This window comes from Podarcis bocagei (assembly GCF_964188305.1).
Source record: "Podarcis bocagei genome assembly, chromosome: 14".
NCBI lineage: Eukaryota > Metazoa > Chordata > Lepidosauria > Squamata > Lacertidae > Podarcis > Podarcis bocagei.
In genome coordinates this window covers 3,920,910-3,935,416 of record NC_138139.1, presented here as the reverse complement: position 1 = coordinate 3,935,416, position 14,507 = coordinate 3,920,910, and the positions used below count along the sequence as shown (strand labels likewise).

The 14,507-nt window shown below is 50.0% G+C and overlaps 1 protein-coding gene across 1 annotated transcript; it reads right to left on the bottom strand.

Moving 5' to 3' along the window:
* Positions 1 to 1,111: 1,111 nt before the first annotated feature.
* Positions 1,112 to 4,076, bottom strand: FOXB1 (forkhead box B1). The gene has a single exon (XM_081170791.1). It carries the CDS (start codon positions 4,069 to 4,071, stop codon positions 3,109 to 3,111), a length of 963 nt encoding a protein of 320 aa, XP_081026917.1. The 5' UTR covers positions 4,072 to 4,076; the 3' UTR covers positions 1,112 to 3,108.
* Positions 4,077 to 14,507: the final 10,431 nt, after the last annotated feature.

Below are 14,507 nucleotides of genomic sequence, written 5' to 3'. Positions count from 1 at the left end.
GAGAAAGCATTAAAATCTACTGCTTGAAAGTTCTGCCAAATAAGAATATTTGATTGTCACTGTGTGTATTCCATCACATACATACACATTCTGATGGTAATTAATCATAGCTATGGTATGCACACTACCCCGAGAATAAGTAAAAAGTATGGCTAAAGTCCGAGTAACTATTCAGAGGATTGGGCTCCACGTGAATTTGACATGGAGGAGAATGACAATGCCCAGATGCATCGTTTCTAGCAGAGGCAAATAAGGAAAGAAATGCGCATGAGTTTGGCGGCCGTGCGCTGCTATCCCGGGAGGTGTCTGGCGAAAAGGTAGAACTGGATGGAGTCCAGAGGATGGAATCCTCGCTCCCGGAAAGGGGAAAACGCATATGGGCTTTTATGAGAAAGAACTGCAGTCCGATGGTGTAGCATTCTGCAAAAATTAGTCATGACTAATTCCCATCGAATGCAGTAAGATGGGATCTATTCACGCCAAAGCTACCCGGATGAGAGCTCTATGGCAATTCTGCTGATTCAGACGTCAAGTCCCTTTGAGTTTGATGGGTTTTACTTCCTCTTCTGCGTGTGCTTTAGGATCGCAGCCCTAACTGAGCATCTTTGGCTGAATTGTGCCCAAGACTCGTAATGTTTTGCTTATACCGTCTTTAGCAAACATATTCCTTTCAAAGTTCGTTACGAGGCATATCATGACGTGTGAATCAGAATCAAGAATCGCACGCATATTTCCTACTAATTAAACCTTTCCATTTGTGCTTTGTATCAGTAATATCTTGAGAATATATGAACGAATGTATTATGAAGGATTAGGGGAAAGTAGGAAGTCGTCCCCCCTTCCATTAATTGCCGCTTAATCTATGTCAAACCCATGGATTTCAAAGGAAATGTGATTACACACACACACACACACACACACACACACACACACACACACACACACACACACTTGTTCTTCAGGCTGTTTCCTTCTTCTCCCGGGAGAGATTCTATCTCTCCGCCGCCCCCGCTTGTTTATTTATGTCCTCTCCACGTTGAAACAGCGCAATTCTGCAATGCATCAAATAAGGGACTTTTCTGCTGAAAAAGACGACCAATGAGGTCCCATCCTGGCTTTACATATTTTAATGAGAAAATATTATTTGGACGGCTAGTTTCATAATTTAACGTAGAGACTTTAAAAAATAAAAAACCCAAACAATTGTCCGAAAACAGGCATGCTGGGAGGGAAACAGGAACATTAATATTTTAAATATCATGCTCGGTTCTGTACAGGAATTAAGCAAAAACAAAAACCCAACAACGATACATGGCCCGATCCAGCGGGAAGTTCTCTTGCAAAAGCCCCATTGAAATTGCGGGCGCGCAAGAAGAGAGCACATCCGTGAGCATTTTTTCTTTCCCCCGCTGCTCTCGCGCATGCTTCCTTCTTTGCAGCGCAACTTCCTGCCAGGTCGGGCCACCGGGTTCTTAACAGCTTCGCATGGGCGCTTCTGCATCTCGTTTTGCTTTTCGCCTTTTAACTTAAGCGGTTCAAAAACGGACGGATTCCAGCAAACTACCTACAGCTAGGAAAGGGTTACATCGAACGAAAGTGCATTTTACACAGTTGGTAATCATTCCTATTCACAGACATGTACAGTTTATCCCTCCTAGTTCCCCCTCCCCTCCTCAGTAGTTTTCTCAGTAGTTCCAACAGAAAAGAAGGGTATTTTTAAGGGGCGTTCCTCTCAGGCCTCTCAGTTGCCACGTTTAAAACCAAAACTGGACGTCTGAATCTCATTTGGTACTGGGTCTGGTTTCCCTCGTTAAAAACATAATCCATGACTTTAAAAAAAATATCCTCGAAACAATCAAAAGATTAGAAAATCACTCCCCTTCTCAACTCGGAAAGTAAACTTTCACATTATAAGAGTTATAGAAAACCGGCCAGGGTATGGGGCTTCAGGGTGGCGTTTAAACGACTTCGTAAACATAACGGACCCGATCCAGCCAAAGTTATGCACTTCAGTAAACAGCGCAATCCTATGGGAGTTTCCTCAGAAGTACGTCTCGCTGTAGTCAGCAGAGGCTGTACGTACGTGCGGATAGGATCGCAGCTAAATTAGCTCTTAGTTTGTGTGTGTATTCCCCAAAGAAAAGTTAACAGCAGCCGGATCCAAAGCCATGTTTAATCGGAGATAAACCTCACAGGGTTGAAAAAGTATTTACTCCCGAAAACCTCAGGACTAAGGCTGCAATCTTCTGCAGATTTACCTGGGAGTAAGTCTCATTTGGAAACGTACACAGAATTGCTCTGAAAATGTCCTACTAAAATAAATGGGACTTTTTTTTTAAGCAGTTGACTTTGGCTCGATCGGGCATCCTCTTATTTCACAGGGACATCCTCCTCTTCCTCGGGGCCTGTCCCCCACCTTTGCCGGAGCACAATTTTTGCGTGAAAGGCCGGGGTTGGGATGGGGGTGTCTTAAAAAAAAGCCTTAAATGGAAAGCAAGGGCATGGGGTTTGGACGTTTCAGAGAGAGCGACCTTTTCAGTGCATGGCGTCACCCTGCCGAAAGAACTTTTTAAAAGTTGGACAACAAACCTTGTGGATAAGTCTCCAAAGTGAAACCAATTTGTGGGGGAAAGAGGGGGAGGGGGGAGAGGGAAGAAGCATCTGTGATAGCTGTGGATTTTTATCTCCTTTCTTCCTCAAGAGAAACCCTGCCCGGGTTGTGGGGTGGGGGGAGGATGGACGAGAGACAGAAATGAGCAAACAAGTTTGATTTTGCCTTTCTCCAGCATGGGCCTGCAATTGAGTTGAGACGCACCGAGTTCTTCTGGAAGCCGAGTGCCCAGGAGTGGGAGGGAGATGGTAAAGTCTTTCTCTTTTTTTGCAGGGGGGCGCGGTATTTGAACTCAAAGCACCCACTGCTCAGTCCCTTCCGACGAATAAATATAGCAGGCGGGTGGACCAGAAAATTTGAGGAGGGTCAAAATAAAGGAAAACGTCGTCGACTTGGGGGTTTGACGGGTGGGGTGAGGGGTTTTCCTTTCCTGCTGTCTCCCCCGCTCCGCCAGCCAGCCAAACAGCCAGGCCCCCTCCCTCCCTCAGGCCTGGGTGTCAGTGGACGGCGACCACGGCGTGGAGGGCGGAGGGCGGGCTGGTCAGGGTCTCGCTGGGGGTGGCGGGGCTGCTTTGGCTGGTGGCCGTCTGCGAGGACGTGGGACTGAGCGAAGGCGGCGAGTTCGAGAGGATGGTGGGGATGGGCGCGGGCAGGGCGGGCAAGGCGGGCACTGCGGCGGCCGGCGTGGGCTTGATGGGCACCGGGATGGCCGGCAAAGTCTGCCCGGCGCCGTGGCACAGCGGCTTGAGGGGGACCCCGTAGGCGGCGCTGTAATCGCCGCTGGCCATGGAGATGGGGGTCGCCGTCTCGAGCATGCCGGAGCCGTACACGTGGGGCCAGCCGGTGCCCACCGTCGTCAGCTGGTTGGGGAGCGGGTAGGCGCCGGGCATGGGCTGCATGGTGGAGAAGGCCAGCCCGCCAGGCATCTTGTACTCGCGGGCGATGATGTTCTCGATGGCGAAGGGGTGCTTGAAGCCCGACGGCTGGGAGACGCCCAGGTTGTAGGGCGGCATCTGGGGCAGGTGGGAGCCGCCGGCGGCCAGGGCGCTGAGGCGCAGCTTGGCTTGCTGCTGGAGGTACTGGGCGGCTTCCGACGGTTTGGAGGGCGCCAAGGGGTCGGACTTGAGGACCTTGAAACGCTTGCGGCGCCGCAGGAAGCTTCCGTTCTCGAACATGTCCCCGCAGCTGGGGTGCAGCGCCCAGAAACTGCCTTTGCCCGGCTGGTCCGGCCGTCGAGGGATCTTGATGAAGCAGTCGTTGAAGGAGAGGTTGTGGCGCAGCGAGTTCTGCCAGCGCTGCGTGTTCTCCCGGTAGTAAGGGAAGCGGTCCATAATGAACTTGTAGATCTCGCTCAGCGGCAGCATCTTCTCCGGGGAGCTCTGGATGGCCATGGCCGTCAGCGAGATGTACGAGTAAGGAGGCTTCTGGTCACTGTACGTGTTGCGGCCCGGCCGAGGCATGGTGGCGGCGGAAGAGATCTGCAGAGGCGGGGGGATGATTGAGGAGAGGGGCGGTAAGAGAGCTCGCGTTAAGCAAATAGATCTCTATATCTATAGCGGGGTGGGGCAGAAAGTAGTTTACAGGTGAAAGCGGGGATTTTCTAGGCTTCCGTCTCCTTGCTTTTCGCGGCGAGAGCCTGCAGGAGTGGGCAGGTCTGCTGGGGTAATATCTGAGAAAAGTCGTCCCCCCCCCCACATGCACACAAGGGAACGGGAGGGGGGCTTCACCTCCAACTCAAGAAGTTATACTGACAGACCAAAACCACCGCCCCTCCTCAGAAACTGTAGCTCGGGGCATTAGGAGTGATCCATCCCTCATTTTCCACCAAAATAAATACATCATTGTTGATGATAATAATCGGTTTCACGGCGCTTTCCCGGTGCTTGCCCTGTAGGAATTCTAACCGATCCTCCTTTCTTTTTTTAAAAAAACCCCTCCATTACTCGTGAGTAAACGCTGAGGAGTTCAAAGGGACTTGCTTCCTCGCCACTGTTGGAGAGACGGGCTCCCTCCTCCTCCGACCATTATAGCGATGGTTTCAAAGTACAAAAATTTATTCCGATACGCCCCCACCCAGCTCCCATGAAAGCGTAAACTCTCTTCCAGAGTCCATCTCTCACTCCCTCACTCACAAACACCATCACACCATCCGGTCCGCAACTCATAAAAGTTCATCCCCCTCCCCCTGCCGTCAAGTACGAGGGACGCAACGGGTCAGCAACCCACGCGGGAGCGGGGGAACATTTCTTCCTAGTTTCCCTCCCCGTTTCCAAACTTCCTCCTTGGCGGAGCCTCTGACCCGCGCAGCTGGAGAGCCATCCGAAAGGAGCAAGAGCTCCTCCGCTCGCCCCCTCCAACATCTCCGGCTCACCTTAACGCTGCCTCCAGCCGAGAGTCCGCATCCGGGGCCCGCTCCTCCCCGACGCCTGCCCGCTGCTGTCCCCCGGACCGGCTCGCTGCTTCCCTGGGCTCCGACGGAGGGGCTGAGGGGAAACCTGGAGGTCCTGTCCCCGCGCAAGCCGGCGTGGAGCGGGGCTGGTCCGGCTGTGCGCAGCCCCGGACGAGAGATCGAGGCGAGCCGATCGAGGGCTGGCCAGGCGCTCCTCCTCGGCGGGCTCAGCAGCCCGAGCTAAGTAGCTGCCGCCGCCGCCGCCGCTTCCTCCATCTCCTGCCTCCCAATCATCTGCTGGTTGCATGCGGCGACTGGAGCAGAAAAGACCCCTGTCGGGGCGCTTCATTAGCGTGCCACTTCTTCTCTATCATATGACAATCGCCTTGGGAGGAGGGAGGAGGGGAGGGAGGAGGGAGGATGAAGGAGATGCCAGGAGGAGGAGGAGGACGGGGGGAGGAGGGGGGGAGAGAGTCGCAAGAGGGCTGGCGGAAAGGCATAATCTGGTTCCATTGACACCTATTTACACGGACACCTTGGGCCAATGGGAAGCAGTGCCATCGGAAGCCAAAGCGCAGCCGCCGGAATGGAAAAGGGGTGAGGACCGCAGCCCGGGAAGGATGTGTGCGAGGGAGACGCAGAGAGGGGTGGGGGAGAGGGGGGCGCGAGCAACCGTGCGAGTCAGCCAGCCCGGGTTGTGTGCATGCGGAATCTCTGGGCGAAGGGACTTGGCGGGGCGCTTCGCCCGCAATTCACACTTACAAATGAAGCAACTGAGAGGCTGGAGGGGGAGAGAAGGGGGGCGGCGGATGGGGAAGCCGGAGGAGGGATGTTTGACGTAGCAATTGCTTGCCTGGCCTATTCTGCTTGTTCGACATTGTTCCCTGATTTGTATTGTTAGCTGGCTTCAGGCTGGGCCCCCTGTCCCGTCCCGCGCCGCCCCCCACCCCGCCCCCGTTCCCGGCGAGGGCTCCCCTTTCCCCCTCCCCCCCCCAGCTAGAAAGGCCTTTCTCTCGCCCAAATCCGAGCCAGCTCTTGTCTTGGCGTTTCTAAGGACTCTTTTTAAGAAAAGGGGAAACTCTCTTGTGTTGTGTGCGCGCTCGGAGTTTGGCGGCGTTTGGGTCTGTTTGTTTTCGAAGCGCAGTCGCTTTCCACCCCTGTCTTTCCGTGGTGGAATAAATCACGCTCTGGGTTGGGGGATGAGTTATTTATTTAAGGGCGGATTTATTTATTTGCTTGGGAGACGGTCCAGCCACATGTTAAGCCACTTTGAAGCCCCCCCCCCGGTGGATTGCCAGGGTGGAGGGAGACCTTAAGCACATGCACGCTGCCGAAATCGGGCCGGAGAGTGGAGAGAGGGAGACTTAGAAGTGTTCGGATCCCTTCCGTGTTTTGTTTTATTATTTGAGGGGTTGGGAATGTTCTCTTCTTTTCTTTTTTGGAATCTTCCTCGCTAAGAAAGGCCAACCTTTCATCCCCAGTGAGAGACCCATCACTTTTAAAAGCAGCGAAGATCTCCCTCGCTGCTTTCTTCCTTCTTTCTGGCAATTTGCCCTCTAAGGAGGCATGAGGAGCGGAGAGAGATAGGAGATCGCCTATCTCTGCTTCTTCTTCAAATTAATGTTGGTGCCTGCTAAACAGTTAAGGAGGTTTCAGGTAGGCTCGGGAATTGCATGTGCACGATCCTACCTAATCAAAGTACTTGTTGCAGTGGATGAGATTTTAGGCCATTTCACCATTTCACTGAAATTAAGGGAACTTGAAAAGTGGCTGGATCGTGAGTTATGTGCATGCACGCATGAATTAATAATCTTATGATCCTATGAAAAACGGATCCGCTGAATTGGTCTACCTTACCTAACTGGTATTTCTCGTTTACGTGTAAAGAAGACACTCGGGTATGTTTAGAGCGCGTCTATAACAGCGCGATCCTGTGTATGTCTACTCAATGGGATTTACTCCTAGGTAAGTATAGATCTTAGTACATAGAGAAAGTCTCAATTGTATTGTTGAGACTAAGATCGGGACGTTATTTCACCTGTTCCGTGCGATCCATTAGCAGGTTAAGCTGAAGTATCTAGATTTCAGCAGATTTTTGTCGCGATCAAAAATTTATTACATTCAGTAGGCACCCCAAGTAAAGTAAGTGCCGTTGATTCTCGTGAAACTTCCCACAAGCGTAATTAGGATTAGATCCTTTCGCACGCTCCTTCTTTATTGTGTACACCAGGATCGTAACGCGTGGGTAATACATGTGAGTCCTTTGAGACTCGGGATTGGCCTCGACTCCGTTAAATGCTTGTGGCAAACCTGGTTTCGTAGTTAAGTAACGTGTGAAAGGACAACCTACATGTACACTGCGTCTCAACCGAGTTGTGGAGCTCTCCAGCGTCTCCACGACATCCGCCAACGCTCTGGTCCTCGGCGGGGGAGGGGGAGGATCAAAAGGATCGCTGAAATCTAAATAAAGACTTTCCACTCTTGAGGAGGTGACCTACTTCTGTATTCCCGTGTAAATCACTTACACACCTCTTGTGTGACTGTTGATACGACGCGGCGAAAGTGACAGGTGAGCAGTTCAACACGTTGAGCAATGGGTTTAAAAGTCGTGCGAAAGCGGTATTCTAAAAAGAGATTGCAGAATAGTCTCTCTCTTGCAAAACAAAAACAACCCCCCACACCCCAAATCCTCCGCTCTAATGTGGCTGCAGACTTCGGAAAAGGCGAACGCGCCGCGCTTGGAAGGGATGCTTGAGAAAGGACTCAGGCAGCGCCCAGCATGGAACCTCAACATGCCCTGGGGTTGGGATCTGGGGGCATCCGACTTTCAGAGGACAGCGCAGTCGTCGCCCTCTTACATGCCCACCTTCCTTGAGCGCCAAACTTCTCCGAGACATTCCATTCAAAGCGAACCAAACGTCCGGCTGGAAAAGGGCAAGTAAAATGACGAGAGGGCGGAGTTACCTCTCTTACCAACAAAACCCAGAACCCTTCCTCTTCACGAAATATGCCCCCAGTATAATTAAGAAACAGTTTTTAATACTCTTGGGTAGATTTTATTCTTACAACGAGCCTATAGAGTAGGCCAGTAATATCTTCAGCATAGGAAGACGAACAGGGCCTTTTTGTTTTTTTTAACTCAGGGGAACCAGGCGCAAGAAGAGGACCGACGGGGCCGGCAGGAAACTTATTAAACGGTCAAACGAAGTGGCAGCGATCAGCTGAAATCATTCTTAAAAATTGTCTTTGGTGACCCAGGTTTCAAAAATATACATTTAAAAAAAAACATCTGGGAGGCAATAGAGGCAATAGAGACACGTCGAAGGAGGTTTAGGTCTTTCCCCTAACTCATAATGATCCGGTGGAATGCCTTGCCACTTGACAGTTCCATCGGCATCCACGCAAATTTCAGACGAGGCAAAAATGGGGGGGGGGGTCAGGGTTGCTGTCATAAATGCAGCTTTTTGGAATTCCTCATCCTGTAGGATGCGAGCCAGAGAGATCAGCAGATGAGACCTAATTAGGAAACCCTGAAGCTGGTACCACGTAGCTGCTGGTTCTCTGTTCTAGAAGGAAGATCCGGACCGAAACGACGCCGAGCGGGTTCGACGTGACAATTCCAGGCTGTCCCTTCACCTCTGTCTGGCACCTAAAGGCTCCAAGCCTAGACGCAGTTCTCTGGGAGTGAGCATCAGGAACTCGCCCCTGCACACTCTCCACACCACACTGTGTTATTTTTATTTTATTTCTAAATGACATTGAGTTTTTTTGAAAAGAAAAGAGAGGAAAAAATAAAAGAGAGTGGATCGTTTATTATAAACTTCTCTCTCTCTCTCTCTCTCTCTCTCTCTCTCTCTCTCTCTCTCTCTCTCACACACACACACACACACACACACACACACACCACATTAACTGCATTTTCGTTGCTGGTCAATAACTCACCAAAACGTAACTTAAACACGACGAATTTAGGAGATTAAACAATTTCATTAATATTGAAATGGCGGCGGAGCCGGAGCGCGGCCGCTTGAGATGCACACGCACGTTTTTCAATATTAACAGAAGTACTTGAAGAGAAGAATAATGTCACCTTCTTAATTCAGGAAAAATAAAGCGCCGTCGTGGGGCTGCGGGCGGGGTGGGGTGCGACGAGAGCGGGAAGAAAGAAGAGAAGAAAGGGACCCTAAGCCCAAATTTATTGCGCAACGTTGTATCTACGGATTCTTAAATTGCATCTTAAAAGAGATCTTTCTTATAGATCGTACTTGGCTGGAGTACCACATTGTGTTTGTATGTGTGTGTAATTGGGACACGCGCGCACGCGCGCACCTTTATCCAAACTGGACCAGAGCAGTAAATACTCTGCATCTCTACGGGAGAAGGAGCGCAAAATTATTTCTCGAAGTCCGAAACCACCTTGGGAAGATTCATTGCGGTTATTGCATAGGATAAGTCACTCTCATATTTAAAGCTTCCATCCCATGGACACTGCGCTGGACACAGTAAGCTGCCCGCTGAGCACTGTGGGACTTGCTTCCTAGTGACCACGCACAGGGTTGAGCTCAAAGGGAAGCGACGGTTCTGGCAGCAAGAGGGAATGCTTTGCGCACGTGGCGAGGAAGGGACGCAGACACCGCCCTGGCGAACGTCTTTTTGGCTTTCTCCAGGAAAGACGGGCGCCCTCGATGGGGGCTTAGCTGCTTCCGCGGCACTGTAGAACCTCCCCCTGCCAAGCAGTCTACCTCTGAATGCCGGGGACAGAAAACGAAAGCATGGCCATTCCCTTGACGCCCTCCCTGAGCGCTGCAGGACATCTGGTTAGGCCAGATGGACTTTTTTGGTCTGATCCAGCCGGGTAATTGTTGGGTTGCGCTTGGAAGTAAAAGGAACCGAAGCTTTAAAGGAGTTCCTTTTGTTTCACGGTTTATATGCTCACCTCCTCAAGCAGGCGCTTCCGCTCTTTTCTCGTAAAGGTTCAGGGTTTTGTTCCTAGGACATTTCTCTAGTGGAGCAACGGAGTGCCCAAATCATTCCAGTGTCCTAAACAGCAGAAATCTAAATGGCGAAGTTGGTGGGGGGTTCTTCCTGCATCCAGAGTTTGGGATTCTCTTTTGGGGTGTGTGGGAGACCCATGGACGTAAATAAGTTTATACACACAGTCACACAAGCTATTAAGGCTATACCTCTCTGCCCACTGACTTAACAGCATGTCCCAATCTATAAACTAATTATGAGTAAAAATGTCGTAGTGCCTTCAGTCCGCCTTAAGAAACCCCCATTAGTTCTGCGGGTAGTCATGCATTATCGCTTCAAAAATTCAGATCCACAAACCACTTAAGCCTACTGCCAGGCTTTTCACTCGATCCATGCTTCCCCCCAACGCACACACAAATAAAGAGTTAATACATTAATTTACTAATCATTACTGTAAAATCACATGCTGTACTTCGGACAAGTTATGAATAAAAGAGAGAAAGCATCGCGATCCGGAAAGCTGTTGACTTGTCTGCAGAACCCACCAGCGCAGCCTGACTGTTGGTGTATTTAAGCAGCCAAATGGTCACTTTATTGGGGAATACAACTCAATAAGAAATAACTGGGGATTACTTCTGAGTAAATTTACACGAGGCTTCCGGAGATCCTGAGCAAGTTTTTTTTAAAGAATTTCCCATTAATTTCCGGGGCTTTCTTCCGAGTAACAGCGCGTCCTTCCTCAGAATTGCACGGATTTTAATAAGGCTCTTTCCCACCCTATGAAGGGGTGCGGATTCTAAAACACGTTGCCACTGCATTCAGGAAACCTTTACGCGTAAAAATGTATAGGGTTGAGGCTCAGGGTTCTGTGCGTCACTTTGGAAACGGAAAAGAATTTCCCTGATTGTCTCTCATACTCCTTTCACCCAATAAAAAAATAAATAAATCTTTTTCCAAATCCATCCTCTCAGTTTTAAAATATTAAGCGCACGCCTCAAATGTTATTTTGGATTTGGAGACACGAAGGAATCACTCGCCAAAGGGGGAATCAACCTCTATTCTGTAGGAAATCAAAACAAATAGACTTGGAGGTGGGGTGAAGAATGTGGGTGGGTGGGTGGGAGGAAAGAAATCTTATTCAAATAAGGAGCTCAGGGGAAGTGTTGGGAAAACTGTATAAAAACCCACATAAGTCAATTATATCCAATGGAAATCCGTCGGGCGCAGGGAGCATTCAAGGCGCTCCCGCGGACCACCTTTCTGCATGCATGGAGAGTTCGCTTTAAGCCTCCTTTCCCACAAGTTAGACCACACACGTTTTCCAGATTTGGCAATAATTTATGCTAATTTCCCCTCCATAAATCCACAATTCGCTTCAGTGGCGAGCCGGGGAGGGAGGGACGGAAGGCGAGGCGAGGCGAGGACAAAAAAGTGACAAGCACCACAATATTGATTTTTGGGGATGTGTTTACACGCAGATGCGTTGCTGGGGGGGGGATGCCCCTCAACTTTTGCACGGATTATTTACACACACGTTTCAGAACTCCAAAAGAACCTAAAAGCTTTGTTTATGAAAGTGAGGGCTCATACCAGCTTGTTAATATTTACAAAACAGTGGGAAGAGGGGCTGAAAGGAAGGCGAGGAATTGGGGACGGGTGCGGGGGAGAGATGTCCCAGCTTCTTAAGGTCTCCTAGGCGGCCACTGCCAGCAACAATAATCCAGTCCTCTCTGAACCCCTCTTACTTTGTGGTGGGGGCGAGCGGGGCGGAGAGGAATTATCTGCGGGCGAAGGCGAGAGCCAGGACCCCCACCTGATGCTCACTCTCTCCGCCATCGTTTCCTGAGAAAAGGATACACATTTTTATTTTATTTTACTGCTTGAAGTTGGGGTTAATTTGCGCATTTAAATGTTTTTTTAAGCAGGACGCGGGGGGAAATGCGGTGACCACAAGAAGGTGCGGGTTTCTTCCCTTGTGCCTTTTGCCAAGCGATCTGGCTCCTTTGTGGGAACTGGGGGCTTTAAAGGCATCAAGGCGCGCGGGCCTTTGAGCTCTCTCGCATTAGGCATTCTTTCGCCAAATCTGCCACTTTGGTGGCGTGGAACTACTTAGGGTCTCTCTCCCCCTCCCTCCCTCCCTCTCCCGAATGATTCTGTTCCCTTTGCCTGATCAGCGCTAAAACAAATTCTCCATGCCTGTCATTTAAAAATATAAAACCTCTACTGGGTCTAAAACACACACACAAACCTTCCTCTCTAATCGATATTTACAAACAACAACAACAAAAAAGGAAAGATGTGGTAGCCGCTGTTAACCGAGGCATGCGTTTTACCAGAAAGCAAACCACTGAATTCAAATGGGACTTGTTTCCCGGGCGGGAGTTGTATTTGAACGTGTGGGAAGCTGCAGAGGTCTGGCCGAATCCTATGCATGCATCGCTGAAAAGAAGTCCCAGCGAGATAAAAGTGGTTTATTGTCTAGCCAATGAGCATAGGATCACAACCAACCTGGACATGTGATGAGTCGGGCAAAATTCCTCCTGGCTTGAGAGGATCATGGGTGTCGACTAAATAAATCTTGACTAGACAGCAAGGCTGCAACCCGAGGCTCTTCTACTTGAGGGTAAACAGACCCGTGGGCCAAGGTAACTCTCTTGCTTAGGAGAAGGTCTGGATGGTGTGTTTAAAATAGACTCAGTGAGCGGAGGAAGGCAAAGCGTGTGAGACCAAACACGCACCATTGATTCCACCCTACGTTTGCGATTGCTTTTTTTTTTAGGGGGACACCACCGAGCAGCCAGATCCTATGCGTGTTCATTTCTTATTCAATGGCTGTGGTTTTTTTGCACAGGGAACCCCCCTGAACTCCCTTTCCAGTAGTAATCTCGCCCCACTTGCAGAAAATGGCATCCTCGCAGCCCGATCCTATGCGTGCCAGTAAGTCATGGGACTTACTTGCGTTTAAAGTGTGCGTAGGACTCTAGCCTGTCTCGAATTTTAATTAGCCAATGAGTAAAATACCTTTCAGTTGAGTTTTCCTGAAAATTCTATAATTATTTTGGGTGGGGCACATTAATGAATTAAATTAATATCCTTCCCGCCCCAACCCTTCTATGTCACGTCAGCAGCGCTAGCAATAAAAGCAATTTCTATTTTAAAATGTAGACGATCGGATCTTCACCTGCTCAGGGAGTTTGTACCTGCTTAAGTATGTTCATGTTTGCAGCCCTTCAGCTCAATCTTATGTCTCTTTATGCCGAAGTAGGTCCCAATGGGCTTACTCCTTCACACCTGGGAGTAAGTCTCACTTCACTTACTGGGGATTTACTTCTGAGTAGACTTGCGCTGCCGCTCTTTAAAGAAGGTCAGCTGAAGAGCGCCAGCGGATAGCGCGAGAAGTTTTGCCTCCCAACTCTCGCTCCGCCGCTCTTTGCTCCTAGAGGAAACAGCATCTGACCGCGTGGCGCGAAGTGAAATCGAGAAAGAAGTTCCTTTTTGCTGCAGTCAACGTGCAACCCTTGCGGCTGTTCCCAGCCCAACATCAGTTACACAGATTTGATAATCTCAAGATCGGGGCAGTTAAGCGGAGATCGCAGAATCCGAAAGTCTGCGTGAAGCAGGTCGAAAGGGCTTGCTCACAAAAGGCTCCTTTTATGTGCTCCTGATTGCTCGTACCTTTGAGTTGAATGTGTGACTCGATTCCCGAGGAAAGCACTGCTCTCTGGAGGAGAGTCAGCGATGTCACAGGGAGACATCACGCGACGTGGCAATCCTCCAGCATGTACATGTGAACCTCCTTCCACCCCAGGTCATCCGCGCATGGCCAGGGCTGGACGCAGAGGGCGACGGGCTAACAGCCACTCGTCATCAGGAGGTGAGAACCAGGACGATCCCAAACAAGTAAAAAGTAAACTCTAGTCGGCATCACCTTCACCCCCAGTCCTGAAATAAAAGTACCTGCTCTGTCCACTGCGTGGTGTCTTTCCTCCTCACCCTTAACCCACGCAGAGATAGCCCAGGTACAGAAAGAAAGAGTTGTCAAACCGAATGCCCTTAGATAATCAAGACAAGATTATACACATGCATATACATACCATTCTTTCTGTAAGTGACTGACAAATACGCGCGCCCACTTCCCGGGCGGAAAGGCTGCAATTATTATTTCTAAGAAAAGTAGAAGATCAAATCTTTTCCCTCTTGGTTTTAATGTATCTATGTGAGGCTTTTTTCTTCGCCTACTTGTTTGTAAGTCGTTCTGGGTTGCTTTGAGCAAGATAAAAAGACTAACAAATTCAATAAATAATGTTTTCTCTCCTCTCTGGAGTGTGATAAACGAGCCGTGTGGCTGGTTTTAGGGATTGTGGGTGGACACGACTAGTCGCAAGCTAGTAAGGGTAACTTCCACTACTCAGCTGCCCTGTGTGTGAACTAAGGCTGCGCGTGCTGGTGGGTTGCTTCCTCTTATCTCCTGGATGCCAAGCCATATCTTGGCGCAAGAGGTTGGCACCTACTCCTTGCCCTCCGGTCCCAATC

Excerpts from the sequence above, each read along its gene's own strand:
- FOXB1 (XM_081170791.1), bottom strand. The coding sequence starts at position 4,071 with ATGCCTCGGCCGGGCCGCAACACGTACAGTGACCAGAAGCCTCCTTAC.